General features: G+C 54.0%; 1 protein-coding gene across 1 annotated transcript; it reads right to left on the bottom strand.

Moving 5' to 3' along the window:
* Nucleotides 1-7,018: 7,018 nt before the first annotated feature.
* On the bottom strand, nucleotides 7,019-18,805 carry LOC139585530 (serine/threonine-protein kinase PAK 3-like). The gene is made up of 12 exons (XM_071418341.1): nucleotides 18,695-18,805; nucleotides 18,251-18,356; nucleotides 15,681-16,373; nucleotides 15,426-15,489; nucleotides 14,547-14,595; nucleotides 13,398-13,507; nucleotides 12,523-12,640; nucleotides 12,030-12,129; nucleotides 11,416-11,612; nucleotides 10,378-10,515; nucleotides 7,317-7,462; nucleotides 7,019-7,278 (listed from the first exon to the last, which is right to left on the bottom strand). The coding sequence occupies exons 1-12, from the start codon at nucleotides 18,755-18,757 to the stop codon at nucleotides 7,059-7,061; spliced, it is 2,004 nt and encodes a 667-aa protein (XP_071274442.1). The 5' UTR covers nucleotides 18,758-18,805; the 3' UTR covers nucleotides 7,019-7,058.
* Nucleotides 18,806-21,880: the final 3,075 nt, after the last annotated feature.

Genomic DNA, 21,880 nt, shown 5'->3' with positions numbered 1-21,880 from the left:
ACAGGGGCTCTTTCCTCCCCAGAACTCCCTGGGTACGGTTTGCAGCCCCTCTTCATGAGGTACATTCGGGGCTTTTCCTCCTCCTCCATCAGGCCACACCCTGAGAATTAAAAATCCTGGTTTGCAGAAAAAATCAAGAGGAGAGCAGCTTGGACTGGGAAAACCTCCATGCCCAAGTTCATCTGGGAAAGTTATTGGGCATCTTGTGTCTGAAAGAACCTCCAAAACACCATGATTCAGCACAAAAATCCTCTAAACATCAAGATGCAGATCAAAAACTTCCCAAACGTCAATATTCAGCAAAAACCTCCTTCAAAATACAGAGATTCAGCCCTCACAAAGCACAAAAGCACCAACATTTGCCCAGTAAAGCTCAGAAACCCCAAGATTCAGCCTCTGTGAAAATCATGGATTCCCCCTCCCCTGGTCACCTGCTGCATACGGACAAAGCTCCTGGGGCTGGGGGGGAGGCTGCAGATACAGGGAGGAGTAGAACCGTGTGGTGCCGCCTCTTTCTGCTCCTCCTCCTCCTCTGTTCCTGCTCTTCCTCACACTCCTCTTCCTCCTGCTATTCCTCCTTCTCCTGCACAATCCCACCTTTTCCTCCCACGTGCAGGGTTTCACCATTTTGTTCCTCAACCCTGCTTCTCCTTCCCTTCTCCTCCTGCCCCAGGCCCAGCACCCGCTGCCGGCTCCCTCTTGCCCCCAAACCCACAGCATCCCACGGCAGGGGCAGGGATGGAGCTGGGGCAGGTCGGGCTGGGGCAGCGCTGGGCTCTCGGCCGCTCCCGCCCGCACTCGGTCCCCACTGCAGCCGCTGCCGCCAGGACAGCGCGGGGGGGCCCGGCCTTGGCGCTGCCCCACTCCCACCTCCCCAAATTCCGCTCGCGGGGGGCGCTGGGGCCGAGGGGGGCGCTGGGCGCAGGTGGGGAACGCTGGGAGCTGCGGGTCTGCCTGGCAACTGCTGAGTCATTAGAGCCGCGTGCTCTGATTGGCTGAGCGCTGCCTGAGGGGGGGGGGATGTCCCACAAACGCGGGATCCCCATGAAAGGAAGAAGAGGAAAGTGTCTTTACAATCAGATGCTGTGAATCTGCTGAGAGATAGACCCAGGAACTTGTACGTAAGGAAGCGACAAGAGAAGCCATCAGTTTAAGAAAATGTTGTTAACTGATGACACAGACTGCTGCTCAGCCAAGGTCCTGCCATATTCATGAACTTCGAGAAGAAGAACAACAAAGACTTCACAGAGCCATGAATATCGGTTGCTACACAAAAGTAGGGAGCATATCAAGGGGATATGTAGTAAGTGGATTGGGAAGTCTCTTCCTCTCAAGTACACCACCCAATGCGGAAAGGAAGAGGGAGATGCAGCTGGGAAAATTAGGATGAACAGGAGGCTGTGTCCTCCACCAACTGGAGAGACCCTGTAGGAAATGTCCCATGGCCTCTCCCTTTCTTTAGGAATGAAATTACTTTTACAGGACTCCTCTGTCTGCTTTGTGGACAGAATCCTCTGGTGATGTCAATTTTTCCACACACCTTGGGACTCGTCCGGAATTCTATCCACCGTCTGGGGCAGCGGGCAGTGAGTGCAGCTGAAGGTGCCTCACCCAGTTTGGGTGATCGGCCCCCTTGGGGGCGGCAGCACCGGGGACTGATTGGGTACCTGAGAGTGACCAGGAGACAGACGAGCGACACATCAGGGGGGGCTGTGAAGAGTCAGCAGGGAGAGAGCACTGAAAATCTCATCAGTGAGTGCACTGGGATCTTTGGGGAGTGAGCACGGCAGGGCACCCATGGAGACAGAAAAGGGAAAGCCAGGAAGGGGTCCTGTGCCAAAGGGATGATGATCCCAAAATATCTCTGAAGGGTCCCTTGGGAGAAGGTTGAGGTAGATTGCACACTCCCTCAGAGGCAATTAAGGACTTGGACACCCAGGGGGGCAATAAGAGAAGTGGAGAAGGGATTTGGACAACAGGGGATGGATGGCATTGGTGTGCTGGGAAGAGACTGCGTGAAGGGGAGTGTGCAGGAATTTGGTTAAGGCAGGAAGCAGCAGGAGGAATCTATGTGGTGAGAAAAAGAAAAGGGGAGGAAGAGAAAAATACTCAGAATTTGGATGTTTTTCAGCAGAGTCTTATCCTCAACATTTGCCAGCTGATCATTTGTATCCCCGGTTTCCAGGAGAGGAAAACAAGGAGGTCAGGGTTTCAGGGGGTTTCTCTGTGGGGGGCAGCGGCAGCACCGGGCGCAGAGGTGCGGGACCGGGAGCACGGGCTGGGGGCCTGGGGGGAGCTGCGGGGCCGGGCCGGGGCTGTGGGGCAGCCGGGGCTCAGCGCCGGGCGCTGCCTGACCCCACCAGCCCCGGGCAGGGCCGGCAGTGGCCCCCGGCCCCCAGGAGGCTGCGGGACGCCCCGGCCGCTGCCCGGCCCCGTGGAGCTGCCGGCCCTGCCCGCCGGGGGGCGCCTTTGGACACTGCGGCAGGACAGGGACCGGCTCTGGGATACGGGCTGGGGAGGGCACCCTGAGCACAGGGACGAGGAGCAAGGAACACCTGGGAAATGTGGATTATACAAGGAAGGACTGAGATTTTCTTTTCTTTTCTTTTCTTGGGATCACCACAGAAACGAAGGATTTTGCAGAAAGCTCAGCAGCTCTCAGAGGATGAGCACCCACAGGCACTGAGGGGGGCTGCAGGAGGGGCAGAAGAAGGCCCTGCAGCACTTGGGCACAAAGGCACAGCAGGTGAATGCAAGAAGGGAGCAGCAAAAGGCCAAGCTGAAGGCAAAGGCCAGGGCAGAGTTCCTACAGCCCCTGAGGGATCAACCCCAGGGCCCAAGGGGGCCCCAGCACCCAGGGCACGGGCTCGGCCACAAGCACCCGGCAGAGGCATTGCCCTCCTCGGCAGGGGACAGCCCACCCAAACAGCCCCTGGCAAGGAATCAGGGCTCCAGCTGCAGGGCACAAGGACACTGCAAGCACAGACAGCAGCACCCTCAGGACCAGCAAGTCCACCCCTTGATGGACATGGATTGGCAGGGCTGTCACAGCTCCCATCACACCAGGGACCCTCCACACTGGAGCCCTTGAGAACATTCAGGGTGGGTTGGCATTGAGAGGAGGCCTCTCCTGATGGACACAGGGGCCTCTCAATCCACTCTGAATCTTAGACCTAACGGGCAAAATAGGAAAGGCGTGGTTTAATTATTAAGGGAATAAGTGGGAAAGATGAGCAGGTATGATTTCATCAACCACTACTAGGAGATGTAGGGGATACGCTTGAAATAAATTAATTTCTTTTTCTTCCTACTGTGATTGCAATTTACTGGGAAGGAATTTGGTGGCTGGATTTTTATATTGTAAAAGGTGATACAGAGGCTTATGATGTTGTACTTATGTGTCAAATGTCTGGCAAGGCCTATGCTGAAGTGAACCCACAAATGTGGACAGTCCCAGGGAAAGAGGGAAAATTAGATATGGAGCCTCACCAAATTACTTTGAAGCAACAAGGACAAGAGGTTGCTTGTATTGATTTAAAATCAATACCCTATTCCAAGAGAGGGAAGGAAGGGCTTACAGCTTATTACTGACTCTCTCTTAAAGGCAGGGTTTTGGAGCCAGGGATCTCTCCCTACAACACTCCAGTCAAGAAACTGGATGGATGGACACAAGGAGGAATCACAGAATTTTCAAGTGTTAAAAAGCAAATTAACTGAGGCTCCTGCCCTGGCCCTCCTAGACAGGGAGAAAGAATTTGAATTATAGGTGGATGTTAAACAGGGCTATGCCGAAGAATTCTTGTGTTAAAATGTTTAACCCAGTGGCCAGAGTGGCCTCAATGTCTGCAGAATTGTGCAGACACAGCTCACATGGGAACTGAGGCCTGAAAACTGATGACAACAGGAGGATCTCCTAGAGTTCAAGTCTGGCAGCAAGTTAAAGCTCTGACAACCAAAAGAGCCTCTAAATGGATGAGCAGGGCTCGGTTATTACAGTATGAAACTTGTTCAGTGGCACAGGAGGATTCAGAACTGAGGACAGGGCAAGGGTTTAACTCAGCCTCCTGTTTGAACAGCCTGGAGAGGGGCTGGCAAGGAACCCAGGACTGCACTCAAGGGACAGAGCTCCCGACCCAGGCTGGGAGAGATTGATGGGACATTCCCAGGCCTGAGGGACAAAATGTGTTTGTGGATGGCTCTGCAAGGGCAGCAGAAGGGAAAAGAGCTACAAGACAGGCTGTTATTAAGGAAGGGGAATCAGACAAAGCGCAGGTCACCGCCCCATGCTCAGCTCAACCCAAGGAGCTGTGGGTGCTTGTAAGAGCCTGGCACTGAAATGCCCTGAGCAGGAAGGCTTCAAAATCTTCTGCTGACACCATGGCACCTAACAGGGGGCAAAAGCAATTCTGACTGCTTCAATCTGACTGATGCAATCACTGCATCACTTATTAGGGTATTTCTGAAATAATTAATTCATAGAGAAGGGATTGTGGAAGCAATAGACTCAGAAAGAAGAACTCATTTTACTCGAAAGATCCTTCAGGGGGTTATGGCAGCTTTAGGAATACAATGGGACCTCCATAACCCCTGGCACCCCCTGAGCTCAGGTCAGGAGAAATAAAGAAACACTTTTGGAAGCTGGTGATAAAAACCAAGATGCCGTGGGTACAGCTTTTGCCATTGGCTATGGCAAGAAGAAGAGACAGACCCAGGGCAGATATTCAATTATCTCACTTGGAATTGATGTCTGGAATTCCTTACCCTGGTAATTCTCCACCTTGTGCAGGGTGGAGATAAGGGATGTATGTTTCAAGCAGTCCGTGGCCAGAATCCTGTCTCTTGTGAAATCTCTCCCACAGGAAGCTGGGCTGGCACAGAGCCTGCCCTGGCACTTTGCTGTTGCCAACACCCAGCCAGGACATCGGCTCCTGCCTAAGGAGTGCAAAGCAGCACCACTGGTGGCCAAGGGGCCCATGCCAAGTGTCCCTGAGGCCAGAAACAGCCGCCAGCACAGCTGAACACGGGGGGACCCCTCAGCCTGGCCTCAGGGGCTCTGAAGCCCCGGAGATTTGCACTTCCCGCCTGCAGCAGGACCATGGCAGCCGCCCCTGAGCCTGCCCTGAAGGCAACGCAGCAGCAGCCAGGGCTCCACAGCGGGCCAAGCCCCTGGGCCTGCCCACAGATCCTCTGCTCAAACCCTCGGAAATCCTGGCCACCCTCCTCTGGCACCTCCAGCCACTGCGGCCAAGCCTTGCTGCCACTGCTGCAGCTTCAGCGCTGGCTGGGCCTGCACTGCCACAGCTCCTGGGGAGCACCACGGCACAATTCCACTCTGGGGCTCACTCACACCCACACTCTGGGCTGCCTAGAATAAGATTACACCATGAGAATGTTTTTTCTAAATAATCCTACTTTCATATTGTCAGTTAGGTTTGGGGGTGAGAATCAGTTTTTATTCTCGGCAGAAGAAGTAGAAAATATCTTTATTGCTTTGGATTCTTTTTCAGTGTGTGTTTGCCTGGCTGGTGGAGATGGCAAAATTTTGGTCCGCGTTTTCTGGTGTTTACCTCCAGGCTACGTTTAGAAGAGCTTTAAAGGTGACCCTTTAACTCACAAACCGTTAAGAGAACACTCTTCAAAAAAACCCCCAAAAATTAAAAATACCCCAAACCCTGGCTTTTGGGGTGGGGCGCATGAGAGTCAAGCTCTGGAAGAGAAGCTTCATTCCAGGCAGCCTGCAGAGGAGCTTTAGAAATGCAAATGAACACTGCTGGGCAAAGCCTGGACAATGTACCTGGGTCTCTTGCCTGGGGCAGGAATTGGGCTGATTCCCTCTGCCCCTCAGCCCAAGCTCTGCCTGCTTGCACTGATGGAATTTGCACAGCTCAAGGCAGAGCCCAGGGTGAGGATATCTGACCCTGCAACAGAAACGGGTGAAGCTGCAAAGGGAAACAGCAAATGAAGAATGTTGGGAAAACTTCACTATAAATAAATGGGGGGGAACCATCCCTCTGCCCACTCCAACATGTGCGGTCACTGTCAGTGTTATATAGGGTGTATTAGAGCACTGAAATGTTCTTGCTACCACAAGTTCAGGGAAATCAGATAGGAATCCAAGTTTGATGATTTAAGTAGAGAAAAGCATCAATTGATGCAGTCCTTGCTGGAGAGCGCGGCCAAAAATGGAGAAAAGATGAACGGCCAGCAGAACAAATCCTATAACACCATGGACCAGCCCCTGGGAACCCAAACCAATTCATGTCAGGAGCCACAGAACCTATTTCTCATTTCAATGGCATCATTAGATTACAAGCTGCCCTGGGAATAACCAACCAGACAGCTCCAGCTCCTGACCTTCCTGCTGAGCAATCCCTGAAATGAGGAACATTTCAGTGGATTGGTCAGCCGTCCGCGACTGACGGCACCGTCGGCCAATCGCAGCCAGGGGCGGGCTCTGCACACGGCACAGCCTCGCCCCGCGCTCTCAGGGCCCCCCGGGCTGCGTGAGGGCAGAGCCGGAGATGAGGAACAGCCCTGGAACGGGCCCGGGCCCGAGGGGATTGAGCTGAAAACAGAAACACACTTCTACGCACCTCCCTCCACGGCTTTCCCGAAGCACTGCGGCTTCTGTGGCTCCGGTCAGCGAGAAGCCCCGGAGCCTCACTACTGCTACCTCTAATTAGGAGCATCAAGGAATCGCTTTGATTTCCCCCAAAAAGGGAAAACTGCCCCAACCCTGTGGATGAGTGGGCGAGGGGAGAGATTTCTGACAGAAAACTCCAAAAACTCAGAGCAGGATAATGAGAAGTGAAGAGCCTTAAATCCAGCCTTCCCCCACGCCTCCCTCCTTCCAGCTGCACCTCCTACCCCAGCAGTGCCGGAGACAGGGAATGGGGCCGTGCTCACTTCATGCCCCGGGGCTTCTCCCTCTGCTCAGGGACAGGAGTCGTTCCCCTGCTGCACCCTGGGCTCTCTCCCACCGGAGACTTCTTCAGGAACTTCTCCAAGCTGAGTCCATCCCACGGGGCACAGCCCCCCTCCAAGTGCTGCAGCGTGGGTCACTGTGCCCCGGGGTCAGTCCTGCCAGGACAGGCTGCTCCAGCGGGGCCCCTCTGGCCACGGGGGCACAGCCTCCTCTCAGGCATCCCCGTGCTCCAGCGTGGCTGCTCCGGGGGCTGCAGGGGGATCTCTGCATCCCCATGGATCTGCAGGGGGATCTCTGCATCCCCATGGATCTCTGCATCTGGCACCGCCGTTTTTGGAGGCACCAGGAATAGGCTGAGCTCTGCCCGAAGCTCTTCTCACATTCCCCACACCCTTCCCGGCACAGGGAAGCTTTTACCTCCTCACAGCTCCCCAGGCTGGGTTGGCAGCCCCTCCTCATGTGGGATCTCTGGGGCTTTTCCTCCCCATTGGATTCCTGTGCCGTGGAGCTGTTCCAAATTGCCTCTTCCACGAGGTTCTGTGGCAGGGATTTGTTCTCCCTGGTCTCTGTCTGCAGCTCAGTGCGTGAGGGAGGAAGGACAAGGAGAGGAAGAGACAGGGAGAAGGGAAAAGGAAAAGGCAGGAGGAGAGGAAGGAGATGGGAAAGGAACATAGATGGATGTAGGACAGAATGAGGAGAAGAAGGAGGGTGGACAAGGAGAAGATGGGATTTGCCTCCATGCCAGAGGGAAGGGGAAGGAGATCCCCCCCAGTCCATCCCTGGCAGGATGGCGTTGGCAGTGAGGCTGTCCTGCAGCAATGCTGGGCTGGGAGATGGAGCAGCAGGGAGGGGAAAGGGGCAGTGATTCCTCCTGTCCTGCCTGGCTGTCCCAGTCTGGAGCGTCCTGGTGCTGCCGAGGCCCTTGGAGCGTCCGGCACTCAGGAGCCCGGAGCTCACGGCTGCTTTATAAAGCTGACAAAGTCGGCAGGATGGGTCTGGGTATGCTCTGCAGCAAACTGGGTTTATTGGTACAGGAGCAGGGGACAGAGCTGAACAGGGTCCAGGCACAAAGACAGGGTGCAAGCTGAGGGCACAGGGGGTTTTTATATGGGGTAGTGAGGGTGGAGCTGAGGGTCAGGGTCCAATGGACATGGGGGAAAATGGGGCAAAGGAGGGGTTAAGGGTCAGGACAGCTAATAGGGAAGCAGGGGCAGAGGAATGCAGTAAACTGGGGCCAATGGAGGGACAGAGAGGGAGAATATTCTAGGCACTAACCAGAGATGGGTAACAGGGGTTGAACTAGGGTAATTAGGCCAATGGGCCAATGGGGTAACATAACTTTCCATAAATCAGCATGTGACAGCAAAGATCTGTGGGAGAAGCAAGCTTCTCACCATAACCTTGACATCTATTCTTCTCTTTGGGGACCAGTCCTCCATAGCTGTGGAATTGAGACTCTGATGGTAGAGTCCTCGGCCTCCACACCAGTACATCTTTCTTTTCCTTGCAGACTCCTCCTCCACCGCCCAGACAAAATTTAGGATTGACAAATCTGGTTTAGGAGAGCAACAAGGGGTGAGCACCTTGGGTTTTGTGATAAAGGAACCTCACTCTTTAGAATTTTTGAAAGTTTAATAAGGAATAATAAGGGACAAATCAGTAACAGTGCTGGGTGTTGGCAATGGCCAGAGGCACACTGGTTAACCACAGCAACTCTTCTTGTCTAGTTTCTCCATTGTATTGTTCAAATACATATTCATAATGATTATACATATTCAAACATTTCCTTGAACTCATTTACATGTTCCAGGAATTCTTTAGGTTGGTTTGACCCCCAACTTGCCTTTTTAGAGCACGTGCAGGAATCGTGGATTGCTGTTTTGAGGGTTGTGTGTCACTGCCTCACAAGGGCCCCTGTTCTGTGGTTTCAGCAGGTGACAGTTATTGACAGTGGAAGGGTCAGTGGCAGGGGCCTCATCACATCCATTCCTTAAATGTTATCTGACCATGCAGACGGTTTTAGCTACTTCCACAAGTACTTTACACCAACATTAGCTATTTCACAAATATCTCTGAGTCATTCTCAGTATTGTCAGTTAGTAACAAAAAAAAAGCATTAGTTCTTATTTCACAATTATGGCTATTTCTGCAAAAGTTAACATTATAATGCACAACATCTGGCATGCACTTCAATATTTTGCAAAAGCCAAAACTATAATGTATGTTTTTCACACTGTCCACAAACTAAAATATCATCCATAAATGATGTTCTGAGGATATGAGCTACACAGGGGCCAGGGCATTGGCCACAAAAAGTTGACAAATTATACTATAGCAAAAGCAGTTAAAAGTGATTACAAACTGTACTCTATCAAAATTGTTGTGATTAAGAATATTTTGCAGAAGTCAATACATAATAGCAAAAGCCAGCACTACCTAGTTATTTATAACAAACCCAGGGCAGGTTTTTCCCTTGCATGGAGCACCTGGGCCTTCCCTGGGCCCCTTCTGCCCTCCTGCAGAGCCGGTGGCATTTTCCAGCACACACAGTTTGTAACCAAGAGCCGGGTGCAGCCGAGAAGGCTCCAAGCGCCTCCTTCCAGGCTGACTCTGCAGGTGCCGAGGCTGCTCTGGGCTCTGCCAGGGCTCTGCTGGGGCTCAGCTCTGGGCCAGGCTGGGCCCACTCTCCCCTCACATTGCTCCGGGCAGCTGAGTCACAGCGGGAGAGGGAAGGGACACGTCAGGGGAGTTGAGGTTTAAGAGCGTTTTTATTCATAAAACTTTCATAACAAACAGGCTGCTCTAACTACCATAACTAACTAGCAATGCTAACTACCCTAACTAACTGCCAGTGCTAACTACCATGACTAACTAATTGTCCTAACTACTGTAACTGAAAGCTGTCCTCAAGTGCTTCATCTCCTCCGCTGCTCCCTCAGGTTCTTTGCTGCAGTGATCAGAGGGGTCAGGCTGGAGAGAGGCTTGGCTGATGATAAAAATGGGTGCTGCCCAAAGGATAAAAAATAAAGAAATGAACTGTTACTTTCCAGAGTCAAGTTCCTCACAGGCTCTGTTCCAGGAGAGGGACAGGGAAATGGTTTGAAAATCGAGGGAAGCAGGCTCAGATTAGATCTAAGGAAGAATTTTTTAACAGGGAGAGTGGGGAAACACTGACAGGAGGTGCCCAGAGATGTGGGAGGTGCCTCCTGCCTGGAAACATCCAAGCTCAGGTCAGGCAGGGCTCTGAGGCCCCTGAGCTGCTTGAAGATGTCCCTGCTCGCTGTGGGGCACCAGGTCCAGATGAGCTCGAAAGGAGCCTGCCAGGCCACAGCAGGCGAGGATTCTGCTCGCTCTGCGCGTGGAACGCAGCGAGACTGGAGACTATCGGAGGGGGCCCCACAAGAAAACCCCTCCCTGGCGCTGCTGCTTCCCCTGCAGCCCTTGGCTCTCACCTGCAGCAGCTCCTGGGCAGCCCAGCGCCGCTCCTCGTCCGGCTCCAGGCTGCACTCGAGGAAGTCCCGCAGCAGAGCCGACAGGCGCCGGGGCTCCTGCAGCTGCGGGGTCCCGTTCTGCCGGATCAGAGCGCGAGCCTGCAGGGAAAGCAAACTCAACGCTCTGCCAGCTCCCTTCACGGGCTCACATCCACCCCGGGGCCTCAGCCCCAGCTCCAGGGGCACTTTCCTCCCTGCGAGAGATGCTGCTCAGAGCTCATTTTGCTATGCCAAGCAAAAAACCCAAACCCTGGGGCTGCCACAGCCACTGCAACATCCAAATGATCTCGCCTTGAGAGCCAGTTTCATTGGCTGGCTTTGTTAGTAGGAACCTCCATCAGAAATAGCCCATTTTGCTTCTCCAAATATGGACACCAGCTTTACAGGCCATTTTCCAGATTCAGTGTGGTCTGCCTGTGTTATTTCAGAGGATTTTTCCATCAAGTGCATCTCTGCAGTGCCACTGACACTCAAGAAAATGCATTCCTGATGCCCCATCCCAGAAACTGCCAGGCAAGAAACAGGAGGTTTGTGATGCTGAAAGCTCAGGCTTGGTGACACAGAAAAAGTAGCTTGGACTAGGAAAGAAATACATTAGACTATGAGGATGTTAAACCATCATCTTCAGGTTTTAGACAAGTTTCCCAGTGAGAAGAATCAGGGGGGTGGTCATCTTGCAAAACCTCTTTTAGAAACTCCTGCAGAAATCTTGTTGGGTTTGGGGCTGGGATTTGGGGATGGTGTGGGGTTTTCTTGCAAGACAACATTAGAGCTGATGCACTTGCTTCATATTTCCAAGTCATCCTCTCAGCTAGAAGAGCTGCAACAATGAAAAGCCCAAAGCAAATTGTTGCTGGAGATTGCAGAATATTTGTCTGTGTGGAGGCACAAGTCCTCTGGGAATTCCCTTCCCATGTGCAGAAACCTCCAGCTGCTGCTCCCAGTGCAGGGTCCCCTGTGCTCGCAGCCTCTGCAGCCACTGGAGAATTTGCCTCTTACCATGGCCGCCGTTTCCCTGAAGTAAGGAGGTTCTCCTTCCACCATCTCGATGGTCACAATGCCGAAGGACCAGATGTCCACCTTGGGGCCATAAGGAGATCTGGTCACAACTTCTGGGGCCATCCAGTGAGCAGTGCCCACCATGGAGCTGCGCTGGTCCTGCTCAGGGCTGAGCTGAGCGCAGAGGCCAAAATCAGCTGAGGACAGAAACAAACCCTGTCAAAGGCAGCTGCAATGGGGAAACCAAGCACAAGATTCCCCACGCTCAGTCTGAGAATGCAGTAGTGAAGTCAGCTGAAAAAGTCCTAAGGGCTGTAGCCAAGGAAAGATGGAACTGGGCCCTTCAAGAAACCCTCAGCTTTCCTGCAGTGGCTTTTACTGATTTCCTTGGAGCTTTAGATTCCCAGTGCTGCCCCTCTGGAAGGGCCATGGCCAGAGCAAAGGCACTGCTGGCCCCCTGCTCCTCTCCTGAGCTCTCTGCAGGGGCAGCCGCTCTCAGCTGGCAGCAGGGGCCGGGCAGTGCCCCCAGCAGCCCTTGTGGGGCTCTGGCCCTCCCTGGGAAGCAGCCCCAGCCCCGCAGCCCGGGAGCGCCGTGCCTGGCCAGGAACACCCACCCAGCCTGACAGAGCCGTCCATGCCCAGGAGGATGTTGGAGCTCTTCAGATCCCTGTGGATCACCCGGTTGGAATGGAGGAAATCCAGGCCCTGCAGACACTGAGAGAGAACAAGAAACACGAGGGCAAAAATCAATGGCTGGAATATATCACACCAGAAAGGACAGCTCAGAATTCTGCCAGCAGCAGCTTTGCTGTGACAGGCCAGGAGTGCAGTGCACACAAGCTCCAGGCAAACGGTTCAAGGCAAAGCTGAGAACAGCAAATCAAATCCAAACCAGAAAGAGAGTACCACAACAGTAGGAGAGAGAACAAGAACAGAGTAGAAGTGCAGTGATGCTGGCAGGCCGTTCACTGCAGAGGCTCTTTCTTCTCCAGCTCATGAAAACAACTCAGAAACAAAGCCCTGAGCATGGAGCCACTCCTGTTCTCACACCCTGTTTGGAAGGACCATCGTGTCCCAGCCATGGGAGTGACAAGCAGGATCCCTCACCTCCCGACTGACAGCTGCCATCTCTCCTTCAGCCATGCGTGTCTGTCTGACAACGTCCCGCAAAGTTCCTCCATCCATGTATTCCATCACCAGCCAGAGATCTCCATCAACAAGGAAGCTGGAAGAGGAAAACAATGGCATGGAGATGAAAGTGCAGAGCTCAATTCCCCCATGGAAAAGCCTGGAGGGGAGTTTTGTTTCCAGGTCACTTGTCAGTGAGGACAGAATCAGATGGAGAGACATTCCTGCCAGGCTGCACAGCCCTTGGAATCTGCACAGTCAAAAGGGGAAGGAGACACCTCTGAGAAAGGAGAGGCTTTGGATGGCAAGCAGGTGAAAAATGCAGTTTAGCAACAGCCCAGATCAATGTGGAACCACAACCCTTGGCCCCAGCTGGTTCAGCTTCTGAACTCATCAGTTCCACCATTCCCTCCAGAACAAGGCAACACAACTGCCAGGGTTATCCAGGGGAGGAGGCCGTGCAGCACTTGGGACAAAAGCAGTCAGAAAACCTTTCAGAAAGTCCCTTCAGAAACAGGCAAGGCCAGTGAAAAATGGGCAAATGAGGCATTTCTGGAAACAAGGACCCGATCTTCCTGGCATCTGTAGCAATGGAAAAGGGCTGGGAAGAAGAAGCCAAGGGAAATAATTTCTGCTGTGGTTTATCAGCACTTGCTGGGAGACACAGCAAACGGGGTCAACTTGAAGGAAAAACCAAAGCAAAGCAACAAAAGCACGTGGAGGGAGTGAACTGCCAGGCTGTTGTTTTGGGAAGATGTGGCTGGGTCGGGCATTTTCAAAACAGGCTACAGACTCCTGATGCCAGGAAAGGTTAACGCAGGGCCCGGGCTCGGGATCAGAGCTGAATCACTCACCTGTCCAAAGAGTTGACAATGTTGGGGTTCTTCTTGTCCTTCAGGAGCAGGATCTCATTCACAGCTCGTTCCCTGTTCTGCCCTCTGAGACTCATTTTCTTGATGGCCACCTGAAGGGACATTGCAGCCTTGAACTGGAGGAGTCTGTGGCAGGAGGCCACAGCAAACACGGAGCGAGTCTTTGTGGAGCGACGGAGCCGGGCTGTGCCAAACTGCCTTGGGATGGGACACCAGAGCTCAGCAAGGGCCATTCCCACAGCCCATTGCTCTGCCAGCTGGGGGCTGCTTACAGGACACATGGCCAGAGACATTTGGCCTTGCAAGCTCTGCAGAAATGGTCCCTCAGCTGTCAGCCTCAAAGCTCTAACAACATTCTCTGCACCTACAGTCTTCTCAAATGGCCTCAACACTCCTACTATTATTATTCAAACCCATTTTGCAAGCAGGAGGTAATTCTGGTTCTGTGAAAACAAAGTAGAACAGCCAGGAACCCCTTAGCAATTCTATGGGATTTGGTCATGATTTCAGATGCAACTGCTCTGTTTGGGATTGCACAACAAAGCAGACACGCATACCCATTGCTCAGGTGATCCCTGTCACAGGCTGTCACTGACACCAGACCAAACACAACTTCAGGGTTTAGGAGAAACCTTTGCTCTGGATATCCATCTCCTCATTTCTCTCCCTCTCTCTCTGTGAACAGCTGAAGTAGGACTAAAACCCCAAACTGAGCCCAAGCAGGATCTCTCCCTAATCAGGCCTTGAGGTATCCTTTGAAGATGAAAGGCAGGATGGAAATAATATTGTTATACTTTAGCTAAGAATAGCTAAATAATGTTCCTGTCTAAGGTTGGGATGAAGATAAATTGGGCCTCAGTCTCCAGCAGCTGATGCATTCACACTTTTAGATATGAAGGCCAAGCCAGCGTGTCCTGCTCTGACAGACACCGCTGCCCTCCTTGCATTCCTTTGGCGCTTCAGAAGGACCAAGTCTGTCCCAGCTGTGCTCTGCAGGCTGACACTGCTCTGCCTTCAGAGGAGCAGCCTGGGCAGGAAAGCTCTGCTGGCCCCCAAAGCTGCAGCCACAGCTCCCAGCAGAGGGGAAAGCCCTGGAGAGCTGCCAGGCGTGCTGGGCGTGTTGGCACTGACCTCTCCTCCAGTGGCCCTGTCGAGTCCTTTATAAACGGTTCCAAAAGCCCTGGAGACAAAACAGCAGAGAAGAAAGAAGCAGCGCTTTAGGCCCTGGCAGGGAAAGCCAGCCCAGACAGGAGATCTCTGCTGCCTGCAGCGTTCACAAACACCTGGGTGCATCGACCCTTCCAACAACAGCACAGCAGCCACCAGCCCTCTGCCATGCAAGGTGTGCAGGAGAAAACTGAGACCCAACATGAAGGAATTGGGCTGGAGCGAATCCCAATGTCCACCCTGAATTGCTTTAGTTCAAAACCTGAGGTGAGAAATGGGTGTCTAAAGAACTGGAAAAGAATGCATTTCATCTTTTTCCATTTTCTGCCTAAGACCTGCAGGTTCCACAAGGGCCCTGCCATCAGGCAGGTGATGCTTTTTCCCCCAGAGTGCATCAGCTCTGTGCCTGTTACTGAATGGATGGGGTCTGCTACCTGTGCTAGAATAGAGCACTTATTAGTTCATCTCTGGTTTCTGTTTCTAAACCATTAGGTTGATAATCCTGACCAGTGGATATTTTTTGAAGGAAAATATTTGAAAGAAATCTTCTTGAGAACTGTTTTCTGACAGTCACCAGATGGTGAGTTGCTCTTTTAGGCAATCCAGTTCCAGAGACAGAAGATCTTCCAGGTCCTGCTCCTTGCTGCAGGCAGGACACTGCCAGCCTCAGGGGCCTTTGACGGCACCTTCTGACCACAGTTATCAATTCTGATCAGGACTGAGAGACAGCAGGATGGTAGCCCAGTGTCTGGAGGTGCTTGGAGCTCTCCTGACTTCTCACTTGATCCTGCACCAGCACAACACCCGGCCCTGCTTGTGCAGCAGCAGCTGCCGTGCACTTACCCTTGGCCAATCTGCTCCACTTCCAGGTATTTCTCAGCAGGCTCCTCCTCGCTCACGGTGTTCCCTGAAAGAAACCACGTGGAAGACGCTCCCTCCCAGAGTGAGACCCCGCCTTGGAGCAGAGCCAGAAGCAGCCCCACTCCCTGGGGCCGTGAGCCCCTTGGTGTCAGCTGGGGAAGGACAATAAATGGCTCGGTGACATTCAGCTGCAGAGCAACACTGGGTGCAGCTGATGCCCAGACACACACACAGCACCTGCTCGGGCACCCAGGAACAGAGCAGACGTACTCAGCTGCATCAGGCACCACTCCCCTCTCCCCTCTGGCTGCCCAGCTGTGCTGCTGTCAGAATGTTCAGCCCAGGATCCCACAGCGGAGGGAGGTTCCTTGTCCTCTTCCCAAGCAGAGGGAGCTTCTCCATCCTCTTCCCAAAATGCTGCAGCTTCTCCATCCTCTTCCCAAAATGCTGCAGCTTCTCCATCCTCTTCCCAAAATGCTGGAGGTTCGCCATCCTCTTTCCAAGCCAGGGGATGTTTGCTGTCCACTTCCCATGCTGGGAGATGTTCACTCTCCTCTTCCCAAGCCACAGGATGTCCTCCATCCTCATCCCACACTGGGAGATGTCCATTGTCCTCATCCCACTCCGTGGGAGCTTGGCCATTCTGGTCCCACACCAGGGGCCATCCACCGTCCTCGTCCCAGGCCGGGAGATGTCCCCTGTCCTTGTCCCACCCCGCGGGAGCCTCGCCGTTCCATTCCCACCCCGCGGGATGTTCGCCCTCGTCTCCCAGAGCAGCGGGAAGTTCACTGTCATCTCCCGGCGCTGAGGGAAGTTCACCATCGTCCCCCAGAGCAGCGGGAAGCTCACTGCTGTCTTCTTCCTCTTGGGCCTCCTCTTCGGAAGCAGAGGGAGCCCCAGGAGGTGCTGGTGCTGCTTCTGTGCCCTGTGGACAGACGGCAGTGTGAGGGACAGGAAGTTCTATCTCAGTTATCACCTTATTTATCCTCAGCTGCACATCCAGCTGCACTACGCAGAAATGGGGTTTGGAGCTGTTCCAACTAACAATGGGCTAAAGTCGACATTGCCACTTATTGTTGGGAATTCGATATTCCACCATGGCTAAAGCCAGCAAGCAATCCTCTGCCTGCAAAACCAGACCTGCAGCTCTTCAAAAACTCTTCAGCAGAAAAGGAGAAAACTGATGGGAATTCCTTTGCTGCTGCTGCTGCTGCAAAGACACTGACAGGACCTTTCCTTCAGCCTCCCAGGCTGGCCCTCGACTGCCACATGCCGAGCTCACAACTTGCTGCACAATTCCAAACACCAAAGGTTCCTTTCCCACTCACTGAAGGAGGAGCTGCTCGGAATGCAGACATGAGGTGCCCTGCAATGGGAGAGGGAACATGAACCAGATGCTGTTAGGAGAAAAACTGCCAGTGCTGGGAAATGCCACGGAGCAAGGCAACCCCAAGAGAGCATTTTGCTCTCACAGCATCCCTCCAGGAGCCACAGTCCCTTCCCACAGCAAGCAAGAGAACAAGCACAAAACACTGGGCTGGGTCAGTTCTTGGCTGGAGCAGCAAACGGAGGCAGTTCCAGGCTCAGATGGAACTGGCACAGACTCCCTGCTTGAGGGAACAGAACCCCCCAGGGCTCATTGCAGGTGCTGTGCACGCCCCGCTGGCTGCAGACACCCCCTTTTTCAGCTGCAGCTGCTGGCAGGAGCTCTCCCAAAGCAATGGTGTCTTCATGGCCATTTGGTTCCAAAGTCAACTCAGCTCCAGAGGAAGAACAGAAAGCACACAGCAAGCCCAAAGGCACAGCTGCTGCACCGAGGGAAAACCTCAACTTACGTGCCAAGTGGGTTAAAAAATACCCCGAATAAGCCACAGAGTACAGAGTGCAAACTGCAGCAGCCACGTGCTGGATCATTTTGGCTGTGCTGCACACGCCTGCAGCCTGTAGCCCTGCAAGCACAGAAGGACAGGGCTGGGCTGGCTGCTGAGAATGCCTCGGGCAGGAAGATCCTCCGGCAGCGAGCCCAGAGCCACTCTGGGCACTGAGGCCTCTGTGTCCCACAGCAACGGGAACACCACGGGGACGTGGCGCTGTTCCTGTGACATCCCAGCAGCAGCTCACGCAGAAACCGCCTGGAAGGTTCTCCTGTGTCACAAAGGAGCACAAAGAACCCTCCCAGGGCACAGCCCATGGCCCAAAGGATGCAAGAGGAACTCGGAAAATGCAGCAAACAAGGACACCCCATAGCCCAGCCTGAACACTGAGGAGAACAAGGACAGGACCAAAGCAAAGGAAACGTGACCTTTAGTCACTGATAGTTCTTACTAAAAGCAGCAAGGGAGGACATTGGTCCTGGGGACCGCCGGGAGAGCAGAGGAGGGGAACCCCTGGGACCCCCAGAGTGGGGAGAGCAGAGAGGGGCAATCCCAGAGCTGGGGGACCCCGGCAGACTGGAAAGGGGGGGAGCCTGGAGAGGAGGGACCCCTGGGACCCCTGGGATCTCAAAGTAGAGCATCAGGGGAGAAGGGCCCCCATGGACCCCCAAAAGCCCCTGGATCATCCCTGAGCAGGACGCTGGAGAATGGAGAACCCCTGGAACCATTGGACCCCCATGATCCTAAGGAAAGGAAATCAGGAAACCTCTGGAACACCAGAAGTGGAGAGATGAGTGATAGGGAAATCCTGGGAGAGCTTTTTGGGCTGAACCTTGACATTGTGGAGATTTTCATGGACACAAGACTCCTGCTGACTTCTACAGATGGAATTGGGCAGGAGGAGCCTCTACTCCAAGGTGTTCCCACCTTGGTTTCCCCCAAACCAGGATCTGTCATTCCCAAGCCGTGGCCAGATGGAGGAGGAGGAAAAGCCCCAGAGATCCCGCATGAGGAGGGGCTGCAAACCCAGCCCAGGGAGCTGCAGGGAGGAAAGAGCCCCCCTGAGCCAGGAAGGTGGCCGGAGATCCAGGCAGAGCTCAGAGCTGGTGGAGAAGCCTCATGGCAGGGAGAAGCCCCACAAATGCTTGGAATGTGGGAAGGGTTTCAGCTACAGCTCCACCCTGATGGAACACCTGAACATCCACCCTGGGGAGAGGCCCTGGGAGTGTGAGGAATGTGGGAAGAGCTTCAGTGGGACTTCCGACCTCACCAAGCACCACAAGATCCACACTGGGGAATGGCCCTGTATGAGTGCTTGGAATGTCAGAGGAGCTTCAGGTGGGATTCAGAGATCGTCACTCACCAGCACTTGCACACCAGGGAGAGGCCCTGCGAGTGTCCCGAGTGTGGGAAGAGCTTCGTGCGCTGCTGCAGCTCCATCCCCCATGGGAGGATCCGCGCTGGATGATCCCCAGTGACCCTCGTTGGGCAGAGCCCTGGTGACCCCTGTTCTGGGTGATCCCCGTTGGGTGGGGGGAAGGTGTTGGAGAGATTTCTTTCCCTTCTCCTTGTGCTGCTGTGATTTGGTTGGTAATAAATTCCCTCCGTGTGCCCAGGCCGGGTCTGTTGTGCCCGTGCGGGATTTGCTGAGGGATCTCTCCCGGTCCTTGTCCCCAGCCAGGAACCCTCGGTTCCATTTTCTGTCCCTGTGCGGCTGCGGGGGCAGGGACAGAGCGGCTCTGGGGGTGCCTGGCATCGGGCCAGCGTCACCGCTCGCCACGGGCACCGCTGAGATCCCGCGCCCCTGGGCACGCATTGCTGGGCTCACCTGAGCTCCCACCTGCCCAGAGCCCCAAGGTTCCCCCTCCCCAAAAAACTCCCAGCCCGGGGCTGCAGCGGCCCGGAAAGGCCTCAGCCAATCAAAACACAGCCGAAACGCGCCGCAGCCAATGAGAACGCGGGGCGTTGAAGAGTCATCAGTTGTGTGGCGGAGCCTCTGAGATCGGGTCGCCAAAAGTGGCGGCAGCCAATGAGAGCGCGCGGCGCTGCCGAGCCCGCCCTGCTCCGGACTGGTGCTGCCAGCGCAGCGCGGCTGCTTTGGGGCTGCTGCTCCCTGCCCGGCCCCGGCCATGGGGCGAGGGGCGGCAGCTGGGGCCCTACTGGTGGCACTGGTGGTGCTGGGAGCCCCCCCGGCTGCGGGCGCGGAGCTCTCGGGAGGCGCTGGGACAGGGGGGGAGAAGGGGGAAAAGGGAGCGAAGGGGGGAGCCCGGAATGGAGGGGGAGGAGGAGGGGACCGCCCAAAGGCCGAGCGGGAGGGGCTGAGGATTGGGGGGAATGTGAGGAAGGGGTGGGAGACGGTGGGAAAGTGGGGAAAAGGGGAGAGTGGGACCCCAAAACAGGAACCCAGCACCCCCCACCCGGACCCCACCTGCGTCCTCCGCCGGGGCTGTTTGGGGAAGGGGCGCGTGGGGGGCGCCCAGGTCGGGCCCAGAGCCCAGCGCTGCCCCAGCCCGACCTGCCTCGCCTCTATCCCCGAGCTCCCCCCTCTTCAATCATCGCCAGATCCCCACTGGGGAAAAGCCCTGTGAGGGTGGGGAGTGTGAGAAGAGCTTCAGCAACAGCTCCGACCTAAGGGCACGCTGCCACATCCACTCCGGGAGAGGCCCTGCGAGTGCCCTGATTGCAGGAAGAGCTTTATACGCTGTTCCAGCTCCATCTTTAGTGCAATACAACAATCCTCCATGGGAGGATCCCCATTGGATGATCCCCAGTGACCCCCGTTGGGCAGAGCCCTGGTTATGCCCATTCTGGGTGACCCTTGTTGGGTGGGGGGAAGGTGTTGGAGAAATTTATTTCCCCTCTCCTTGTGCTGCTGTGATTTGGTTGGTAATAAGTTCCCTCCCTGTGCCCAGGCTGAGCCTGTGATGCCCATTTTGGTGTTTGATGAGGGATCTCTCCCTGTCTTATCCCAACCCAGGAACTCTTGGTTGAATTTTCTCTGCCCTGTGCAGCTGTGGGAGGCAGGGACAGAGTGGCTTTGGTGGGTGGCTGACATCAGGCAGCATCACCCAGGCCATGGGCACCCCTGAGATCCCAGTGTGGTGGTGCATTGCCCCCTCCTCCTTTCCAGGCTGCAGTGTGATCTGAGAAATGCTTGTTAGGTCTTGTCCTTGGAAACGGCACCTGGGTTTTGCTCTTTCCAAACTTATCAGAAACACTGTCTGCTCCCAGGAACTGCTAAAAGGTTCCTGTTTTCATTATGACCAGCCTTGGAAAATATTCCTGTCTTGGTTTGGAAAGACAGGTATCTGCTTAAGGAAGGCAGGAGCTTCCCCTGAAATGGAAAATGTAAACCTCCTCCCTCTGAATTGTTATGAAATTGAAATTAAGGGGGCTCACAGGCAAATATATGGGAGCAGGGATAAGAGTTCTTTATTAGGGAAAAAAATAAAAGGACAAAATAAACAATGCAGTAAATCCAACCAACACTGCCAGAGTCAGAACACACCCTGACATCCTGTTGTTCAGGGTGTTGGTAGCAGTCCAAGTGGAAATGTGCCTGCAGTCCTCCTGGAGTAGCAGATACGGTTTTGTTGGAGCAGTGGTCCTGTAGAAAGGGTAAAGTCTTCCTCTGAATATCCAGTGGAAGAGGCAGCTGTTTCCTCTGGGGATCCAGTGGAGAAAGCCATGCTGGTGTTCCAGAATCTCAAGATTATATCTGGGTAGCAATGCTTGGCTCCTCTCTCTGGGCTCACATCTCCCAGTGGGATGCTGTAGATCTTATCAGCCATGCAGTGACATTCAACAGCCTATTAACAACAGATGTCTCCCCTGAGGGAGGATTGGTTGTGGAAAAGATAAGGAAAACAGAAGACAACTGCCATTCAGATGGCAAATAGAAAGCATCTTGCTTGGCAGTCAGGACATTACCCACCCCTTATTCTATTTCCATCTGCATCACAATGAAACCTTACACAGAGTTCTCACTTAAGACTAGGTTTCCCTGTGGTCCACAATGGCTTTCTCCATCTTTCTGCATTACCCATCAAGTGTAACCAGGTCCTTGAGCAAAAACAATTCCACGGATGGGTTTGTCTTTGCCTGAGGTGGGATTAATCCAAACAGTCTTCCCTAAAATGCCTTTCATATGTACCACAGGAACTTTATCTCCCTCCACTGTGTGCAGGGGTTCAGACTGGGCAGGACCAGCTCGATTTATGGACCCTCTGGTGTTGACCATCCAGGTGGCTTTTGCTAAGTTCATTTCCCAATTTCTAAAAGTCCCCCCACTGAGTGCCTTAAGGGTAGTTTTAAGTAGTCCATTGCACCCATCAACTTTCCCAGCAGTTGGTGCATGATAGAGGATATGGTATATCCATTCAATACTATGTTTCCTGGCCCAGGTGTTAAAGCCATTCTTGAAATGGGTCCCGTTGTCTGACTCAATCCTCTCAGGGCTACCATGCCTCCAAAGGACCTGGTTTTCAAGGCCCAGGATGGTGTTCCAGGCATTAGCATGAGACACAGGGTAGGTTTCCAGCCATCCAGTCGTGGCTTCCACCA

This window comes from Agelaius tricolor, unplaced genomic scaffold (assembly GCF_023055355.1).
Source record: "Agelaius tricolor isolate 1412-34295 unplaced genomic scaffold, bAgeTri1.0.p SCAF_84, whole genome shotgun sequence".
NCBI lineage: Eukaryota > Metazoa > Chordata > Aves > Passeriformes > Icteridae > Agelaius > Agelaius tricolor.
The sequence above is the reverse complement of the archived record's forward strand: the minus strand, read 5'-3'. Positions and strand labels throughout refer to the sequence as shown.

Bases quoted from the DNA above. Each gene is read 5' to 3' on its own strand.
- LOC139585530 (XM_071418341.1), bottom strand. From the start codon at position 18,757: ATGGAGCTGCAGCAGCGCACGAAGCTCTTCCCACACTCGGGACACTCG. The intron at 12,641-13,397 runs GTGAGTGATTCA...TTCCTCTTCCAG, and splicing joins ATTGTCAACTCTTTGGACAG to CTTCCTTGTTGATGGAGATC. The intron at 12,130-12,522 runs GTGAGGGATCCT...GTTCTCTCTCAG, and splicing joins TGGCAGCTGTCAGTCGGGAG to TGTCTGCAGGGCCTGGATTT.